We start from the raw sequence: 21,783 nt of genomic DNA, 5'->3' as shown, positions 1-21,783 counted from the left end.
ATTTGGTATAAAAGTTGTTATTCTTTTATAGGCCACATTTCGAATACAGACCAGGACCAAACCAAGTGTCCCTCCTGTGATATAGTCATTGGTATGAATGTATGTCATGAAGTTATTCCTCCAAAACTGATTGTGTCGGTGCCAAAGCCAGACGATCGGAAAAAGAAAGCAGCGGGTTCGCTTGATGATATAATTCAGAAACAAATGGAAATGATGAAAAGAATGCAAACTGTTGAAAAAAAGATAAGTGAATCAAATCCTCTTGCAAGTCCTCAATCAGATTCTACTTTAAAGAGTCTCCCCGAAAGAAATATTTCTAAAAAGGTAACTGAAAGTTCGCACAAAGAGAACATTGATGTTAGTTTGTTGCCAGAAAATAAAGCAAGTGCCATCCTTTCTTGGCAAAAGGTTTCACAAAATCAAGAATGCAGAAAACCCGACACTGACTATTCTTTGGTTTCTAATGATTCAGAGTATCCTACTGAAGTTAAAAAATGGGCTGTACACAGCAATAGAATTTCAACAGATGGGAACATCCCTATGGAAAACAAGCAAACTTCATTAAAAAGTTTTCAACAAGCTTCTCTGGCCGAGGCTCTGAGCAGTCCAGAAATGAAGTTTGTTCAGCAAAAGACTGACTCTACTACACGAAAAATTCAAAACGAGATCCCCAATCCTACATACGTTTCAGGCTATAAGTCTGCTTCATCCGGCGGTGATCAAGAATTGACCAAAAAGGTTTATGGTACGAAGGAATTATTAAGTTTTAAAGAAAATCAAGGTGCAGGGTTTGTAGAAAGAAAATTGCGGGAGAGACACAAAGAGGATATGGATGTTGATTACGCTGATGTGAGTGTTCGGCAGGCTTTAGGTGGAGCACGCACTTATACCAAAAGCAGCAAGTCTGTTTATACCAAAAGCAGCAAGTCTGTACGTAGCCCTATTGATTTAGACATACAGTATGACGACCTTGCTAAGGAGAGGGGAGCCCAAGTCGCAGTTATCAAGTCTGAAGGAAAAGAAAACCAACGAAAGGAACCGGAGATTGAAAAGCCTTCAAAACCAGATGTATACCAACCAGATGTATACCAACCAAGGGGTCTACGGAGACGTGAATGTCCTAAAGGTTTGATACTTTTATAAAACTACTTTATAATCAAATATATCACGTAGTTTCCGAATTTTTTTTAGACTCACATGTTTATTGAAGTCCTAAAAATAAACTTTAAATAACATTCGAATGATGAAAATTATTTCATCATTTTAAAAAATGCGTTGAGCCAACTGTAATTAATAAATGTTCGCTAATATTGAAAATATCAAATCCATGCGTGTTTATTACTGGTAAAGTTGTATCTCGCTTATCGTTTATAATGCAAGTATATATTGATATATTTTAAGCATCAAATTTAATCAAGAAAAAAAAACGATGTGACAAATTCATATTGTAGGTCATATGCTGTTTAGGGATGATGAAAAGTGCCGATGGTGTGATCCATTTCGAGATAGTCCTGTCTAAAACAGTTCTGCAAACGAGACAGGCCCATGTGAAGTATCAAGGCAAAATACTTTGCATTGCATTACATATTTACCTTTATTCGCGATTTAATTTAAAATTATTCTTAAGTTAAGAGTTAAAACATTCCATTAAGTTCTTTGTTATGTGTTGTTTATATTTTATTGCATATATTTTTAATAGAAATCTGAATCTTAGATGTATGGCAAAAAATTGGTAAGGGGATGTTAGCGCTAATTGCCTTATTTTTTGGTTGAATCATAAAATGTTTATGTTAAGAAAAATAAGACGTCATGCTATGTAGTTATTTAAAGAAATATGAACTATCAGTTCCTTAGCAATGGTTATAGGGATTAACTTGTCATTTTTAAATAAAACACAACCTACAAATTGCAAGTGAAATAACGACGAAGTTAAAAACCAGTACTGTCATTCAAAGTACGTGTACATTTGTGATGATTTTGCATTAAATACATGTAAAACTGTATAATCAGTTATTCATAGGAAAGAGTAGCTTTGAAAAACTAAATGATACAAGATTAAAATTAAAGCTAACTAGTACACAAACCTTTGGTTTATAGCCATTCTATAAACCTTTTGGTCAGAAATAGAGATAGAGGGGGTGATGGGCGGCTAAAGAGAGTGAAGGCAATAATTTAATTTGTAAAATTAATATTTAAATAAACTCTCATATATTACATTCCCACTCAATATTGAAATACATATCATTTATTCTGAAGCAAAAGAGCCTATATTATATCCAAATGCGTAAGCTAGTTAAGAAAGGGACAGAAAAAATCACAAATTAAATGAAATAATTATATGTAAGTGAGAACAAAACATGATTAATTGGGGGAGGGATGGGGTGAACAGGTGGCAAGTTAGTATGTATGAAAAGTATTGATTTAAAAAAAAAATTGTTGGATTAAGAAATTAATAAATGAAAAATGAAAATAACAAACTGTCAACCATCTCAAAAATCCACTAATTTATTTTTAAATAAATTTAGACATGATATCGTATCTCAAATAGCTGTTGTGCAATTGTGCGATGTAACCAATGGGCGCCTAGTAAAATAATTTTTTATGTAAATTCCTGTATGGTTCAGCTAGAGTAAAGGAAATTCTTCAGAAATTTATTAAACCAATTTTTTAAAGAAATTTTCTACTAGATTATTAATGAGACAATTTTGAATTACGAAAATATATTTTATTGGTCTTTAACTATTAATTCAGAAATGAAATGAAATGATTTGTAACCGGTCTTATATATAGCGTTTTAATTTATCGTTTAATATAATTCTAGCATCATCCAAGACTTTTTTAGACAATTTAATCCAATATTCAATTTTTGTGCTTTTAAATAAATATGCGCTATGCACGTATCATCGGGCGGGGTAACTTTTTAAACTACATTTTTTTCTTATATCTATTATAGACAAAAAAATACAAATTAAATGGCCTCTCATTTCCTGTGTATGGTCCCTCCACTCGCTACGATGATACCTGCCTATGCAGATTTGTGGGATGACTGTAGTTGCACATATTTTACTAGCATATGATTTTCTTTTTATTATCAATATTTTTAATTTCTTTCAGTTTAAAAAACATATCTCAAGTTCAAATAATGTTATAAAAAGAAGGGTTGATCCAAAAGTGTTGCCAAGTGATAAAATCGTGAAAAATCGGCGTAAAGTGACAATTTTTCCTGTTTTGAAATACCATTTCGATGCAGATTTGAAAACTTTAATGCAGAAGAATGATAATTACTTAGCTCCACGGTCCATTAATCCGAATTTCTCATGGAGCTGCACTGCGTCTGCTATAGTTACATAGTGTGATATTATATAAACAGTGCCTGTTTGGGAGAGTAACAGTTGAAATTGACACCCCGAGAAAACCATTGTCAACCGACGCGAAGCGGAGGTTGACTATGGTTTTCGAGGGGTGTCGATTTCAACTGTTATCCTCCAAAACAGGCACTATCTATTTTATTGTACTGAATGTCAATTTTAAAGAAAACTTAAATGCTTTTCTATAGGAATAACTTGAATTCTACCGCGAACCGTACGCGCATCATTTACGCGCATGTAACAATTCGTTATGTTACCTGTTGCTAAGTGTATTGCTAACGCTGAGGGTAATAGAACGGATTATTAACTGCGTCTAAACCAATCAGATTCTAGTATTTAACATGAAATTATAATAAAACGTTTTGATCAACTCTTGTATCGTTGAATATCACTTGGAAGTAAATGTTTAAATTAAAGTGAATAAAACTGTTATCGTTGTTTGTCAAATATGTCACCGTTTAAAATAAACACTTGAAGTGTGCAGTTCGTGCTTTCTTTCATTTCTAAGATTTGACATGATTTTTTTTTCATATGTGAAGGTCATTTAAAGATTTGTTTTCAATCAGAATTTTGTTATGTATCAGTCCAATTATAATGATATCCCTAACGATTAGTTTAAGGTGATTAATCACATAAAGGGGCAATAAATGTAGCAATTAAGATATGAAGAGAACAAACACATGTGATAGACTTCTATATTTTTCATTATTTGCCGTTACAAAAATAAATATATTGATTTGAAATAATAAATCAGGGCAAAAAAATACATATTTCTTAAAAAGCTCGAGGTGAAGACTAAACAGAAAGTTAGAAACAATTGGAAACTAAACTGCGTGGATTCTTTACACGGAGATGTAAGTAATGTTACGAGCTTTGTGGTTGCCGGTGGGAGGAAACCATATGGATATCGACTCCCGTTTGGAGTGAGGGCTTGGAACGTATGTGTAAGATTTGGGAATGCTCACGTGACGTTTTGCGAGATTCTGGTTGCTGTCTGGCAGGAAGTACGTCACACCGATTTCCTTAACAGCGAATTTCTGGATAGGAGACACCCTCTTTTTGGCTTTTTTGTTAGGGACCATATCCTTCTTCTTTGGTGCATAGGCTTTAAATGCAGTTTGCCGGTGGACATGGTCGATGTAGCTGGATTTTCTCTGAGGCGCCCACTGGACCGGTGGTAACCTTGGGGAACACTGCTCGTGCAGGACCTTACACCTAGGGACATAAAGCTCCTGGAGGTTGAGGGCTTGACTCTCCGTGTACTCAGAATCAGGACTACACTTGTGAGATGCTGACCTCCAACCGTCAGTTGAAAACCTGTTCATCTTACACGGTGACACAATGTTAGAATACACTCTCTTGATTGGAGCTGAAGTGGTGGAACCAAGAGAGGAAGTTGGCGGAGCGGGGGGAGGGGTTCTGTGTTTCAATGACAATTCTTCCGCATAGTCCGCGGTGTTGTCACGCGAAGAGAGAGGGGTACTCCGAGACTGGCGGGAAAACTGATCGTAGAAATCATGGCTGTATTGCACGGTGTCGATATCCTTATACAGGGGCTTGGAGGAAAGCTGCTGTATATCGCACAGAACGCACTCCCCCCTCCCCACGTCGGCCAAGTAGCCCCTCCTCCACTTGATAATGCGGCGGTAGTACTCCTCCCTAGCGTGCGAGCCGAGATGTGGGTAGTGACAGAGGGTGTTCCAGACTTTTCTTTCAAACCATTCTTCTGGGACATCCTCGTCGTTTAGGGGAATCTTGTGAATCTTACATTTCTTTTTCTTATTGAGTTTTTCCATTAGCCTTCCTTCTTGCTTATTACATACATGGAGACGAAATATTCCACCGCCTACCGTCTCTTCAGCATGCTTCATGGTGGCCAGTTCTTGAATCGGCATTTTTTTCATTTTGACTTTCATGGTCAATGAAACTTTCGCCTTCCTCCTGACCCGCTGTTTACTTACTTTAGGCACCGCCCTCTCGTCGTCCTCATTTATTGGATCATCGGCTTGCTGTGCCGTAGATTCGTATACTTTTGATGGAATCACTATAACAGGAGAGATGTTTTCAGTTTGCCCCTGATTTGTGTCTACTTTCACCGATTTCTCCGTTAAATTCTTTTGACCTCCAATACATTTGATATTCGCATGTGCTTCTTTTGTACATCCGCACTGCTTTATTCCATTTAAATCTGTGACTTTTTCTGAGGAGTTTGAGGTATTTTCTGTTCTGTTCAGACCAACAGCGATATCATTATCTGATGATAGCTGGTTTTTCTCAACTTTATCTGCTATGTAGATTCTCTTCCGTTTAGGTTTATTGGCTTTTATCCGAGGATCATTCAATCTTGGAGAGATTCTCGGACCCCGGTATCCATCGCTGTCCAAATCAACTTCATCGGTTTCCCTCTCCGTCGGGACTTCGGACAAAGACATGACTAGTGATTTGTCATAATGAAAACAACAGCTGTCGCGAACAAAACATGATGACGTCACAAATAGAATATGAACTTTTCTATCATAATAACGCCACGTCATAAAAAAGTAACGTCATAGTACCAACAATAAAGAAATGAACAGAGCCAAACGTCACGGGTTTTTGCTTAGTGCGATGTAAACACAATATGATGATAAATTGGCAAATGATAATAGCAAAGTGTACATTTTAAACAAAATAATCAATCTTTATTTGCAGCTGTTGACATTCTGTGGACTACTTTGTTAATCTGTTCGGGTGTGGGATCCAGGGAAATTTTATCCTTTTTAGGTTCATTTGGTTTTTTCTGGCTATTTTCAACTGTGTATGGCTTTCTAGCAAGAGGATCAACTTTTTGTATCAGCACAATATTTTCTGGCGGATTTGCCCATGGTTGCTCTTCCCCTGTAGGTATAGAAAAACATTAAGGAAAAATTTAACAAATTGTCAGAAAAGTCGGTGGATAACCCTACCTTAAAACAAGACAGAACAAAAATATTGCAACAATTATCAGCAGTATTATGGAAAGCTTAATTTCTTAAACATGTGTGATTTCAGTAAGTCAGAATAATTGTGGCATCTATTTGTCTTAAATTATCCTTGTGGTGTGTTTGCAGTTATGCTTTTAGTGATGTGATACAGATATTGTACATGTATATTCTATGTTGTAATTAAATGTAATGGTATTATGTCGTCGGAAAATAGCTCCTCAGAGCTAATGTTTATTGTTTTTAAAACCCGACTTTAAATAAATATTCTATATAGAATATAGAAAAATATCATATAAAGTTTGTAAAATGAAACCAGTACCTGAACCAAACAATACAAAAACCAATGCGGAAAACAGCACTATGGCACTAGTAATGTAGAACGTCCCATTCCAACCCGTTATATTCTGAAATTTATACAAGATTAGGCGATGAGAGTTATATCAAACAAAACGAGAGTTGTGAGTAGCATTCTGAGTTTCGAACTCACGTTCGGGGACAGGAACTCGCCGGCGACTATGGGGGTGATCACACCGGCCAGAGCAGCGAAGCATGACGAGATACTGACCAGGATGTTGGCATAGCGACTAGACAGGTCATAGTAGTTCACCTGCCATCCTACAAACAATCAGAGGCAGAGATAAATTTTACAGTGACGTAATACAGCACAGGGTTGCAAAAGTTTTGATACAACAGGAAGCCACTTGGAAACTATAAAGGTTTATTTACATGATTGCATATTTTTAAGAAAATAAAAACCCAAACAGAAACAGATTAAGAAGAAAGTATTTCTTCAACGTGTTTTGACACTTTCAATACTTATAACAAGCATGACAAAACAGCTTAGGAAAAATTAGAAACCTGGAATTAATTTTGGGATGTTATCTTCTTTAAATAACATATATATGTTATAGTTAAGTTTAAATTGATAAATCTTAAACTTTTAATGTAACATATACATTGACTTGGGTAAAGAAAAACTCTTTATGCGATTGACAAGTAGTTAAGGGAAATGTATTTTAAAGAGCTTTAAGATTTTGATTTTGACGAACCCAAAACATGATCAATAATGGAGAGAGATTACAAAATACTAGTAGACATGATTAATTCGCCTTGAAGAACTAATCTAATTCCAGCTTGATGAGTTATACCGTCTATCAATCGCTTTTATCGATTATTTTTAAAAGAGGGGCCTCAGATACAAGAGACTAACATCAGTGATCATGTAGTATTTAACCGAGACGGAGAGTCAAAAAAAAATCCCATGGCAACTGACAGTACCGCTAGTACGGGGGTCCCCGTCTGTAGGATCAGGGAACACTATAGTACACGTTAATATAGTGTTTACCTGAGACAGAGAGTCCAAAGAATCCCATGGCCATTGACAGTACCACTAGTACGGGGGTCCCTGTCTGTAGGAAGGTCAGAAGGAGGAAGCACGCTGACTGGGATATAAAGCCTGGGGGACAAACACAAGATGGGGAAAAAATGTCCTTTAAAATTGACACGTATATGTACAAATTATGATTTTAAAAGTATAAAATTTTGTATTGACAGATAATATAAGAAGTATTTATAAATTCATTTAGTAGCATTTTCTGTACTGTATATACATAATTACATGTATTTATAAAACAATTTTTTTTAAAATCATGGTTACAACGTTTTCTTTGAACGGTACGGATATTTAATATGAGCCTACCGAATCCCGTCAGCAGCTTCCGTATAAACGTGGTGGAGTACTGTGGATTCAGATGGAGATAGTCCGCGATGTACCCACTGGTGAATGTACACAGTACTAACATCACGTGGGGGATGGACGAGTAGATCCCATTCTGGTCCAAACAATCATTTTATATCAATCAAATTGCAAATTATTTCTACGTCAACATCATTCAGATTCAGATATCCATTTTCTGTTTACATTAAACATAAGTAAAATGCAATATGGAGTATATAGAAAAGTATGAATCTGGCACCGTACCTATGCTTACAGTTCATATAAAATTCAGACATAAAAAGTAATTTTGACAACAACCGTATTTGTTTATTCTACAGAAGTGATTTCGACAGTAGTTCTTAACCCCAACCCCCTTTACAAAAAAATTGCAAAGGTTAATAAAAATCAAGGAACGCACCTCGGCTACGCTGAACCCAAACATACTCAGATAATACGGCTCGTTGGTCAGGAGTAATATGATGACCCAATTTCTGGCGAAATGACACAAACATAGTGAGATCACCGGTAATGACGTCAGAATGTGTCGGTACGGGACTTTGAGATTCTGTGGAAAAAAACCCAGAAAGTCATACAAATATAGGTATATTATTCATAATTAAAGATAAAGACCAAAAAAAATCAGACTTACTTAAATAAATGGAATATTTACCTCGTATTCTATGTTTTGCTTCCCTTGATTTTTAATAATATACTCGTATTCTGATTGGCTGATAGAGGGGTCGTGAGAGGGTTTCTCAAAAACAAAACACAGCCATGCAAAATACCACATAATGCAAAGTCCACCTAGAAAAATAGTTCAATGCATGACGTGTACTTTAATTGACTTACATACCATGTTAATATTTCATAATTTCAAAAAACATATAAATAATAAATGTTTACCTATAATAAATGTTTAACATATATATTGTTACATGATACACAATATCATGTGTCATACAGTATTAGTAACCCAAACTACACATTATTTATTGATATATATAAACACACTAGGTAAATGATGGTAAAAGTGGGGGGAAAATAATTCTAAAATGAAACGTTGATTGTATCAATATCTCTTTTACGTTTACATTCAAATGTTGTTACTTAAAACAGCAATGTAAGCTGTGTAAAGTGGGTAGAGAGTCTTACTGGAGACATAGTAGACATACTCCCAGGAGATGTAGTGTGTTATCAACCCACTCATAGGGAAACCAACAATGGCGCCTGCATAGGTCCCTGAAACCGACAGGATTCACGAACACGTTAAAAAGAGACACAACGAAAGACAAACCAAACAATACCTCTCAAACTTCAGAGAAAGACATTTTACAGAAAATACTTGGACTAAATTCACTTTTTTTCAAAAAATTTAAGTAATTTACAAAACTGTTTAATACAGAACCATTTATGTATTTAAAATGTAAATTAATAAATATTTATAATTTTATATGAGATGTGTTGATCAATAAAGATAACAGAAATAAATATTTTTGGAATACGATGGTAATTTCATGTAAAGGAAGGGTTGAAAAAAAAATTCCAATTTAAACAAAGGATTATCGAAATAAAATTCGCTGACGTAAGCACAAAACGTGTGGACAGCAGGTGTATAAGCCTCAACACGCTGAAAATAAATCTGATTTAATCAGAATACCTGTAAGAACGGCTGCTACAAGACGCCCACGTTCATTGGTTGTTGTCCAGTGACGTAACACGCCGTAAGAGGCGGGGTACAGGAAACCCTAAAGCATGTCAAATTTCAACACATCATTCGAACATCATAAATATTTTTGACACATTCACTTTAACAACATTTTCTACAGCTTCTCTGTGAAAGCCATGGCAGGTGCAACAGATGGTTGTTTATTAAAAAACGCAATTATGAATCATCAAAATGCACGAGGATTTGATACACTAAACACGTACTTAATAATAAAATCGATTTGAGGGCTTTGAACAAACTTAGGACTTCTAACACGAGTGTAATTTTGTTATCTTATACTTTTTTGGTGATTATTTCGTGACAAATGTATGACCTCTCTCTCTCTGTCTCTCTCTCTGTCTCTCTCTCTCTGTCTCTCTCTCTCTCTCTCTCTCTCTCTCTCTCTCGTTACCTCCCCCGCCCCCTGGAGAAATCTGATGACACAGCTAGTTGTGTAGCCCAGGTGTTCAATGCTGACCGGTAGGAGAACGTTTAGACTGGCGGAGAAGAGGATACACGCTCCAAATGCTCTGAAAAACCAAATGAAAACTATGCTATTGATCAAATCGTAATTAACGCCTCAGTTAGATGATAGCGGGTGTATGGTATAATATAACTTTGGGACTTACTTATTGCATGCCCACCTAGAGGTGAGATAACCTGCCGGAAGCTGGGACAGGAAGAAACCGATGTAGAACAAACTGTGCAGGAGTTCCGCCATTTTTGTGTCCCATTCCACTGTCGGCAGCTTTAACAAAAATCACAAGTTAATTCAACCTGAAAAGTTGGTAAATACTATTGTGAAAATTGTCATAAAACGGTTCAAACGTCTCTATGGTTACATTTAAAAATTGATTGTTAGCCCACTTATGACGAACTTGTTAAAGAAACGTATCAGACTCAAATATTTGTTTTATTATACATGTATAACAACCAGGGCTATATCTTTTTCATCTGCAGTTGTTTGCAGATTTTTTTTTATAATTTTGATTAGATTTTAGATTGAATTTTTCTATAAAAATTTTTCTAGAGACCGAACTAAAGTGGGACAAACAAATATTTTTAGAGTCGGGTGGCCTAAACTTGCAAAGATATTTTCCAAAGTCGGTCAAAGTCTTACATTCCATTTGGCTTCTGGTGTCCCAACTTTCATATGGGCCTCTTCATCCAGAATGGTTATCATGGTCACTCCAACGTTTGTTCTCATACAATACACAACCATCATTCCAAGCGTCGACAGGAACACCACAATGTACCTCCTTGGGATGTACGGACAAGAACAGCAGCCGTTAGAACTGGCGTCCGACATGTCGGACTCATCACCCTTGACTTGACTTTCCTTTAGGGGGTCACCATCACTCGTCCGTCCTTGACCTCTCTTCTCAGGGCTGTCCCGGCTACTGTCGTCTGCCGTCGAACTGTTGTCCGGAGACGCGGTTTCCTGTGACGTCAACATCTCTGCACTCTGGGTCGATGGTCCCAACAGTGCATTATGATTTTGTATTCCGGCGTGTTTTATCAGTTGGCGGGATCGTGAACTGTCATCAAACTGTACATGAACATCAAAATACACAGCTCCTAGAAAGCTAAATCAAATATTGATCTTAAAACAATCACGACTTAGCTAATTCAGTCACTTTTGAAGTGAACAGGTGAATAGATGGAAATCGTTGATGGGATTTTGAATTAGTTCGAAGACACCAACATAAACCTAATCTCCTATTATTACAACTGTACTGACAAACCATGTGTGGGATTTAAAATGCGACTTGTCGACCTTATACATAAACAGTATCTATATATATAACGGATTTCATCGTTTGGTTTAAGTAGTTAATTTTGTGTGTCACTTGTTTACACAAACAGCAAATAAAAAAATAAAAATAAAATCATGATAATTTTTGCGCAAAACACAGCGTACATAAGTACAATTTGAGATATACCTATAGCATCAACATCCGTATAGAGGAAGACAAATTACAGTAATTCTCTATTACTGACAAATCAGATGGCCAATTTTGTAAGTCCTTAATTCTTATCATCCAATGGTGGAAAAGATTGGTTTTTTTGTTTTGTTTTGTTTTGGGTTTTTTTGCTGTCATTTTAAGATTTTATTCACACAGCTTTTTAATCTCCACCAGAAAATAGACTATAGCTGCGTTCGTCTGTTCGATACGTGTGTTCAACGACAGAGGAGTCAAGGACCTACGTACAATACATTGTATTTTTTATTTAGTTCAAAATTCAATGTTCGAATCAACTGAAATAACTTAAATTTGGATTTTTTAGCGCACCTTGTATTGGTTTTTTTTCACTTTATATGTGTGCTGAACATACTGAAATACAAAGAAAGAATGAAATCATCTTTAAATGTTTGGATTTCACCTACTCTTACTGGTATTTTTGTTCCAACTTGGCTAGACAGGTTGAAATCACGTATGCATCTTTCTCATGCCTTTATCTCTATCACGGAGTATTCAAACAAGCGGAATTGATTTAAAGTAGAAAGTAGAAACCCCTACGTTACCACGTAACAATATGCACTTATAGCATTTTTATTGCCTAAAGTGCGATGTTAAAATCGCTCAAAATAATATCTTATTTACGAGTTAGGTGAGAATAACTTAGTCAAAGTTCTGTCATGACTTCACATGATATCCAACAAATCATAACAATTTATTTCATCATTATTCTAACCTGTTTTAATCACTATAAATCTTATGATCAGCTAGAAAAGTACACACACTTGATAAAGTGAATACGAAATCATTTAATATTTATTCGTTTGATGAGATATCGGCGCTTCTGATTGGTCGAAAAATTTCTTTGATACCTGCATCAATAAAATTTTTGCCGGATCTACTTTTCTCAACTGTTCTGATCTAACACTATTTATAAAACGGGAATTTCCAAAATAAACACTGTCAACAAAGTGTAAAGTTGTGTCTGTTTTATTGTCAGCAAACAAAATACAACTTTATAAACATAAAAACTTGAAAGTTTAACCTTCAAAAATAAACAAAACACAATATCTTATTCACGAAATAGAAAATTAAGCGTCTTCTCACGATTTCGTCTGCTTCAGATCAAATCAACATTACTGCGAGGCTGGCTGTTCCTTTTCCAGAATAATCATAACGAACATATAGGCCCATACACTTTCACGGTAACACTGCCGTTCAAATTTGGTAACGATGATTTTTAAATTTACACAGTACCCTACATGATCGGTCATCAGAAATTCAGAATAAGCATCGTTTTGAGTACAATGCATCAACTCCTTCGGCGCATTCCAAGCGGCAGATACTATAGTATACCATTTAAGTACATCACTGGCTATATAGTTACCACAATGTTTACAAAAGTCGCTTATACATACTATTCTTTGTCGACATATCAACTATTTTCGTCCATCGCCTCTCCTTGGATGGTTACGTCCAGTTGCATTTTCCACCGATCTCACATGAAAACTAGTTTTATTACGAAATTTTCTGCACAGTGAATAATATCACAAGCTATCGCATGTATTTTCCTTTCGTTTTCAATACAGCCGGTTCAGATTTTAACTCACTATTTGTGTTTAATCCAATAGCTCTGCATCAGCTGAAGGCGCATCCATTTTGAATATTTTTGCTGTTGTTATTTTGTATTCATACGCGCCGCTTCATTTACATTATTTACAATTTGTTCTATGACACTTCACATTTTTTTATTTGAAAATGTTTATTAAATGATAAGAAATGAAGATAATAATTTTTCTATTGATCGACGTATCAAAGAAAAAATTGACCGGAAAACTTTTTCATCAATGCGCTACGCGCATTGATGAAGTTTTCCGGTCAATTTTTTCTTTGATACGTCGATCAATAGAAAAATTATTATCTTCATTTCTTAACTATACCTTTTTTCCAGATTTAAAGTGTTGCACATCTGATATTGATTTAGTTTGAACACATTTTATTGACTGTGAACCAAAGGTTTCAAGTCATAACGCAGATATCCTTCCCATATCGGAACATATTGTTATTATATATTAATATCAAATAGATCTTAAGTTAATAAGAAAATGTGAAACCTGTACATATACTCCGCAAGTTTTAAATAATTTCATTGATCTAATGTAACTTGCAGTTTGAATGAACTTTGACAACTTCGGTATGGCTATAATCTTATGAGACCCCGTTCATCGTCAATATTACCTAAGCTATAGCGCCCTTTTCTCTCTATACAAAAATTGCCCCCTGAGTCTTACCCTTGGGATCACTGGGTGGGGTGCGTCCAGTTCTAATCCTCTGAGACAACGACTGCTGTCGTCTCACACAGATGATTAACTAAACACAGAGAGGCAGATACAGTCGGCAGAAAAACAGCTGTTGACGAGAGATCGAACTCACACTAACGGCTGATCACTGGGGCCGTCAAGTGATACCGCGAGGACCTGATACACAGTCTTACATGTACAACACGCACCGGTCCACGCCGGGGCCGGAGAAATCCGGGGACGTCCGGATTCTACATGTGATGCAGTTTATATTTGATCATCGTCTGTGATTGCGATGATTGGCCAATCATCTCCCATTAAATTAAACAATTTCACTGTATAACGGAGTACTTGTACATGTATATATTTGAAGGATTATGGACAACCATATATAAGAAGCTTAGTGCTATTGTTATTACAGACAATAACACACAAAATAGAATAAACAAATACACTTCTGGTTAAATGTCCAAACTTCTCAGGCACGTAGTAGCATCGTTTTTGAAAGAAAAATCCAACTTCAAAATTCTAATCCGGGGGGGGGGGGGGGGGGGGGGGGGGGGAGGGGGTGGCGGCTGGCGTAGTATATCTATAACTTCAATTTTACTATTTTCACATACTCTATCCCAAAAAAACTGGGGGGGGGGGGGGGGCATTAATTGATTAATTCAATTTTTATATGCAAATTTAAGTATTTAAGATGCTGCGAGAAAGGGGTCCCCCCTTCATCTCCCCCCTTCCCTGATGCTACGTGCCTGCTTCTAGTCTACTATTATTACACCAATTGCATGGTTAGCATCATCGTACTCCATGGCGTATGTATGGAACGCCGGGACTGTCTTATATGGGGATTTAACATTATACGCAGTGTTCTCCTCATTATATTTGGTAGTATATTCATTATATGAGGTCTTTATTACATTATATCGTGTGCATTTTCCATTATATATAGTACTTCTTTCATTATATGATGTAGTTATTTCACTATATTATGTACATTTATCATTATATGAGGTGCTTCCAACATTATATGAGGTGCATCTAACATTATATGCGGTCGTTCTAACATTATATGCGGTGAACACAACATTATATTATGTACTTCTCACATTACATACAGTATATTCATTATTATATGTAGTATTTCTGTTATTATGATGATGATGAACATTATATAAATAGTGCCTGTTTGGGAGGGTAACAGTTGAAATTGACACCCCGAGAAAACCATTGTCAACCGACGCGAAGCGGAGGTTGACAATGATTTTCGAGGGGTGTCAATTTCAACTGTTATCCTCCCAAACAGGCACTATTTATTTTGTTATACTGAATGTCTTTTTTAAAATTTGTAAGAAAATTTTACTGCTTTTATATAGGAATAACGTGAATTCTACAGCGAACCGTACGCGCATAATTTTCGCGCATGTAACATTTTTTAATGTTACCCGTTGCCAAGTGCGTTGCTAACGCTGAGGGTAATAGTAAATATTATTAACTGCGTCTTAACCAATCAGATTTCAGTATTTAACATGAAAGTATAACAATAAATATTATGTCCGGTCCTGTCAGCATTCCGTGCGGTAGATTTTGCATTTCGTTGTGATGTAGACACAGTATTATATTTACATCTCCCAAGTATTATTCCCTCTATTTCTTACGAAAACTTATAGTTAATTTATAGCTCTATAGAAACAGCCAGACTGAAATCTACACGCCCATTTATTGATTGGTCGAAATCTACAGCGGCTGAAACTGACAAGAAAATGACAGGACAGATATCAACACGCCCTGTTTATCGATTGGTCCAAATCTATAGTGACCTAGGAAAAATCACGGACTGCACGAGATAATCATGACGATGTCAGACTCAAAGTCTCACAGGAGACGATTTGGCTGTTTCTTTTAGCTAACTTACTTACGTACATCAACAGTAATTTAGTGAATTTTACTTACTTTGTTTTTAGTATGACGAATCATTTGATAAAGTCTGTTTCGGTACGACTCGGTTTGGGTACGACTTCACTGTAAATCTATCATTGGAGATCATTCAGGGTTATGATTAAATTTCATGTTGACAATTTACAATTTGGCACAATTCAGTGGCGTCGGAAGCAAATTGAAAGTAGGGGGGGGGGGGCTAGCTAGACTAATCATCAGAAATCTTGACAAGATCATTAAAATCTGGCTCCAATTTTCGATATCACTTTTAATATTTTAATCTTTTTAGGGTAAATTTAGGAACAATTTTACTTGATGCGAAAAAAGTGAGGGGACTGAACCTTCCATGATGCTATATTCCTAATGGTTAGGTCTAACTTTGCAAAAAAAAAAAATTGGGGCTAGCCCCCCCCCCACCCGGTTCCGACGCCTATGCAATTGAAGTAACAACAGTTCCATTTATTTATTGAAACGACAGCAGGATACAATCTGCCGGGGGAGAGGGGGCATCTCCTGTGAAAACAGAAATATGTACATTTATATTCTATTTTCATCACAGGAGAGTTGTACTTTTTTTGGTTTACCTGAAAAATAAAATTAAATGCAAGTAGAGGTGTGAAGCTGAACTCTCGTACTTGTGTGCATGAGATCTAAACCGGACACGTGGACATAAAATCCATCAAAAATAGTTTTACTAAATATAAATTATCAAAATTAAAAAAATATAATAGAGGGAACAGAACATACCTTGTCAAAAGTTGTCAATATTTAATCTGTATGTGTGCACGAATGAAGGTCTTATTTCTTTATGAATTCAATATGCCAATTATATAATATGCAGACATTACCGATGATTTTTCAAGCTCGAATGGCGTGCATCGAGAGAAGAATGGAAGGGGGAGGGGTGTCTTAAAATTTCAGAAACTGCTCATTCATCTTCATTAAATGCAGATGTAAAGTTTACTATCTGGGATAAATATAATCTAAATTACAAATTTTAAGTAAACGATATTTATTAATTTGGCGGTACTTCAAGAAAGTTTTGTCACAAGTGTCCTTTCTGATATATTTCATTTTATCAAACCAAATATACAACATGACTAAAGTAGTCATGTTGTATATTTGATTTGATACAAGGAATACATCTGTGAAATATGAAAGCAATTGCCCCACCAACTCAAAAGTTAAGGCCAAGATCTATATTTTTGCGGACAAACAGATGGACGAACAGGGCAAAAACTATATACTTCCGAATCTTCGATTAGGACGGGGGCATAAAAAAGCTTAAACTTAAAAATTTAAAATGTCTCTGTGCTAACTAACCGTACGAATCGTGTACCTTTGGCAAGCGAACATGTATATCACGGGAAAGCCCAACAATGAATATTGTATTAAGTATAAGTATTCAGGAGCAGATCGAATATTTATTTCCACCCACCTCTTTTCCAAAACCAAGAAATAAGAATTCCTTTAACGCTAAATGGGTATTTTTAAAAGAATAATTTAAAATTCTGGCAAGGTCCTAGAAACATGTATAAAAAACTTAACTTTAAATTATGAATTGTGATTTGTGCAAAATTGAAATTATTTTTTTAAAACTTATCATGAGAAAAACTTAAATAGACAATGTGCAGATCTATTTTCACGCCTTATAATTTGGAAAGATATACTGTAATCCTCATCAAGTATTTAAGAATGTTTAAGCAGGGCTAGACAAATAGCATTGCCCGGCAATAGGTACATCCATCTATAAATTGAGCCATTTTAAGGTCCCGTAAAATCAATCGCAACTTCTCGGGCCTTTCCTGCATGCTCGGAAAAACACCTCGAATGTATTAACATCACCGGATGTTAGGATTTTATACAAAATGGAGTCGCTTCCCATTAAAATAAGTATCGGCTAGACAGTCTTGTATGTCGCTTCTGTGTTATATTTTAGTGTATATCGTTTACTTTAATGAAGTATAGCTCACATCTAAACAGATCATGAAATGTGTTGTATTCATATCAAGTTCTATAAAAAGGGGGGGTTGTCATGGACGCCTAGGTAATACATTCGAGGTGTTTTTCCGAGTCTGCCGGAAAGGCCTGAGAAGTTGCGATTGCCCGTAAAATATCATCCATCTTTTTCATAACACGACTTCCGAAAAAAAGCTTCCGAAAGATCATCATCATAAAGATGAAAGCACAACATATAATACTGTGTCTACATCACAACGAAATGCAAAATCTACCGCACTGAATGCTGACAGGACCGGACATAATATTTAATGTTCATCATCATCATAGTAACAGAAATACTACATATAATAATGAATATACTGTATGTAATGTGAGAAGTACATAATATAATGTTGTGTTCACCGCATATAATGTTAGAACGACCGCATATAATGTTAGAAGCACCTCATATAATGTTGGAAGCACCTCATATAATGATAGATGTACATAATATAGTGAAATAACTACATCATATAATGAAAGAAGTACTATATATAATGGAAAATGCACACGATATAATGTAAAAAAGACCTCATATAATGAATATACTACCAAATATAATGAGGAGAACACTGCGTATAATGTTAAATCCTCATATAAGACAGTCCCGGCGTTCCATACATATGCCTTTTGCTGTTGTAACTTTACATACGTACTGTAGCTAAGAGTGTACGACGAAATTACAGTTATGACAATATAAAACTTCAAAAACTGAATTCAAGCAAGTATCACTATGCATATATGCTTTCAACTCCTTCCACATATGTAGATTTCATTATAATGATTATGTTTAACGTTTGTAGAAACTTTATCATTGATAAACCATAAATATCTAACATATAATCATAAGTTTCTCGCCATGTTTATCTATGAATACATTCATTAAACCGATAACTTGTGATGAAGCCATTAAATTAACTGGTAAATTAAAAAAAATGTATCCAATTAATAATTAGATAAGAAATTAGAGGTGTGTTGGCCTGGGTGGTCGCTATGAAAAAAATAAATTAATATCAATTTAAAGGAGAAGGGGTCCAAAAAGGCGGATCATAATTCCTGAAACATACATGTACATACTCATTATTTATGAAATATAAAGTAATCAATTATTTCAAATGATAGAAATCTATTTATAGGTATCAATATACTACATATACCATAACGTTCAACTTATTTACCTTTTTTGTATATGTCAGTGTTATAGTCCAATCCACACTTTACAAAAGTTGTTCCCCTTTGCGGGGTCAACCCAAAGGTCAAAAGGGAAAAAACAACTTTTCTCTTCTTTATGCAACCAAGTATTTGGGCGTCCTGTGAAGAAATCTCTCTTGGAATTTAATTTATTCCTTCGATGTGTGGGTTGCCCCAATTTGGGGCAATAAAATTTACAGCGGAAACGGATTTCTAATGTCTAATGACGAAGTTACAGCCCTCTAAACTACAAAGGCTACTGTGAGAAATATATGGGTTTTTCCCCAAAGATGGCGGCCAAGGGACAAAACTTTTGTAAAGTGTGGATTGGTGTTCGACAGTTCAAGTCTTTTATGGAGACAAATAAGTTCTTGAAACCTTTCTTTATGGCAACATTCCATAATTTCAAGCTTATATTGCAACATCGTACAGAAAATCAGGCTAGATTTCTTCAATATCATCGTTGAGAATTGCGAGGAAATTCGAATTTATTCATACCTGCGAGTAATATTAACGTCACTTGTATTTTATCGCCCAATTATTTTGAATGATTTCATAAAATACTTACGTTGGCGAAGCACTTGTTCGGAGCAACTGTTCATTCCTTGATTGTGGCAGCAGCACGTTGCAGCGTTGATACAACACGCTTCAAGAGTTGTCTCCCTTTTCTTCATTGAAAATTTTTGATATTCTAGAGTTAAACCAGTATCAAAAATCATAATATCACTGTCAAAATAGTACGCATTCATTTTGTATTTTGTGATCGAACTTATTCAACAACGAAATCTCACACTCAAAACTATGATTTACGTCATATTCGTGACGTCATAAAACAGCATGCGAACGATAAGCAGCTCTTTTATATGGTGCCTGGTTTTCTCAATTTCATTGTGGAAATTCGTTGTAAACCAGACAACGGAAACGAACAAAACCATTTCGAATAATGCACTTGGACCTACCAAAAAGCCAAAAGTTAGCTGGGTTCATCCCATTTCAAGAGACGATCCCAAAGTTAAAGATATCCTTATGAGCCCAGTGAGACAGAAGCTAAAAATAGTAGGACCATTTCTGGCGGCTCACAAATACTTTGCAGTGGATCCACGACAAATCAGAGGTAAAATCCAAAGAAAAGGAGGGCTCCATAAACATTTTCCTAATCCACGAATCGTACAGATGGAGCCAAGTTTGACTCTTGCGTGTGAGGAGAGTGAACTGGCATGTATCAACGAAATTTTCAAGAAAGCTCGTGACTCAAAATCTGTGAGTAAAATTCAAGGAAAGGAGAAGCTTGCCAAGCGACACAATTTCTGGCCATTCGAATCCGAACTTGATATATTTCGCTATCGCGCCACCGCTGCGTATTACATGTGTTGGTTTACAGAACTGAAAAGTCCTCTCTTACGATTTGTAGACGATAAGGCAGATGGATGTCTTGATTCTTTGTCAATGACGGTAGAAGCAGCTAATAGAACCGTGGTCGACTTTAGATCCCAGTACGGGGGGAACCAGTCGGAATGGGTCTCTTTGTGGACCTGTGCCTTCCTGTGGTTCTGTCCGGATCCGTGTTACGGCAAAAGTTCAATGGGAAACGTGAGAGACGAAATATCTGCTCCAGAGGACCCACTAAACCCATGTAAAACACTAAAAAACAAGGCGTGTACGTGGAGCGAAGGACAAAACGTGGATTTTGAGGACATGACCCGCAACAGATTAAACTTCTCGTGTGACTGTGCCTCAGAGAAGCCGGGACACGTGTGGAGTTCCCGGTTCTCTCTGTGCATAGACCAGGACGAGTGTTATGATCAGGTGGGGCAGTGTGCTGAAGACAAGATCTGTAGGAATACAGTCGGCTCGTATTCTTGTGGCTGCAGGCGAGGATATCGTATGGATAAATCGGATGGAACTTGTGTTCGAAGCCCATTATTTAAAGGTTCGCTTGACAAAATTCGTCTTCGAGGAGAAAAGAAAGCAGGGAACGTACCTTTTTGGGTTAAATTTCTGGAAAAAATTATGGGATGATAACTTTGAATTTGTGTACAGGTGTAAACCAATTCGCCAGGAAGTGTAATATTATTGATGACACGTACACAATATTCATGTACCATATATCTTTTAGATGTATACACATCAACTGTACACATGATTGTGCTGAGTTTTTGCAATGATATTATACTTATGAACTTAGTTCTTTGAATTTTGTACTGCTTTAAGTGCACTTGCAAACTTCAAAATCTTTAAAACATTAAATGGGTATATAAACTAATTAACTAATTGCGTACACAAAGTATGATGACCATTTTGTGAATTTGTTTTTAGCACATCTTAAATTATATGTTATATGTTGTATATATACTTAAATTGGGAATCTCTTCCATTTTTGGTAGCGACAGTTCATCATTCATGATATTTATGCACTGGTTAACGCTCAAAAGTCAAAAGGTTTCATTTTCACCTTTCTTTATTTTGTGTGTCATTGAAAAGAGCTAGAAAAAATTCAATAATGAACTTCTTTTTATTATCAATAAGTTTTATAATAAAATCCGTTCATAAAAGTTTTTAAACATTGAAGTTGCAGAAAATTAACCCACATTGTCAGTAAGAAGCACTGACAGCAGTATCAATGAGGAATTCGATATATA

The 21,783-nt window shown here is 35.8% G+C and overlaps 3 protein-coding genes across 7 annotated transcripts in view; 2 read left to right on the top strand and 1 right to left on the bottom strand.

Moving 5' to 3' along the window:
• LOC105347399 (NFX1-type zinc finger-containing protein 1) overlaps window positions 1-3,849 on the top strand; it is a 45,962-nt gene extending 42,113 nt beyond the window's left edge. For both annotated transcript variants that reach the window (XM_066083823.1, XM_066083822.1), the window contains exons 17-18: window positions 32-1,126; window positions 1,452-3,849. In XM_066083823.1, coding sequence (XP_065939895.1) covers window positions 32-1,126; window positions 1,452-1,519 — 1,163 coding nt within the window. In that variant the 3' untranslated portion in view covers window positions 1,520-3,849. The remainder of the gene's footprint in view (window positions 1-31; window positions 1,127-1,451) is intronic.
• Window positions 3,850-5,443: 1,594 nt separating this feature from the next.
• On the bottom strand, window positions 5,444-19,846 carry LOC105342017 (vesicular glutamate transporter 2). 4 transcript variants are annotated; one of them, XM_011448798.4, is made up of 13 exons: window positions 19,713-19,846; window positions 10,874-11,302; window positions 10,383-10,501; window positions 10,166-10,283; window positions 9,706-9,793; window positions 9,201-9,287; window positions 8,719-8,852; window positions 8,467-8,613; window positions 8,031-8,163; window positions 7,677-7,787; window positions 6,819-6,946; window positions 6,651-6,735; window positions 5,444-6,245 (listed from the first exon to the last, which is right to left on the bottom strand). In XM_011448798.4, exons 2-13 carry the CDS (start codon window positions 11,207-11,209, stop codon window positions 6,043-6,045), a joined length of 1,689 nt encoding a protein of 562 aa, XP_011447100.3. In that variant the 5' UTR covers window positions 11,210-11,302; window positions 19,713-19,846; the 3' UTR covers window positions 5,444-6,042. The 4 variants fall into 4 exon arrangements, with proteins under 4 accessions (XP_011447100.3, XP_019928436.3, XP_011447099.3 ...); XM_020072877.3 differs by lacking the exon at window positions 19,713-19,846 and adding an exon at window positions 14,006-14,332 and having other exon boundaries at window positions 10,874-11,291; XM_011448797.4 differs by lacking the exon at window positions 19,713-19,846 and adding an exon at window positions 14,006-14,331.
• A 25-nt stretch (window positions 19,847-19,871) lies between these two features.
• Window positions 19,872-21,329, top strand: LOC136275275 (uncharacterized). The gene has a single exon (XM_066083826.1). It carries the CDS (start codon window positions 19,982-19,984, stop codon window positions 21,161-21,163), a length of 1,182 nt encoding a protein of 393 aa, XP_065939898.1. The 5' UTR covers window positions 19,872-19,981; the 3' UTR covers window positions 21,164-21,329.
• The last annotated feature ends 454 nt before the right edge of the window (window positions 21,330-21,783 follow it).

This window comes from Magallana gigas, chromosome 5 (genome assembly GCF_963853765.1).
Source record: "Magallana gigas chromosome 5, xbMagGiga1.1, whole genome shotgun sequence".
NCBI classification, from domain to species: domain Eukaryota; kingdom Metazoa; phylum Mollusca; class Bivalvia; order Ostreida; family Ostreidae; genus Magallana; species Magallana gigas.
Note: the sequence above shows the minus strand (reverse complement) of the source record. Positions and strands in the feature narration are given on the sequence as shown.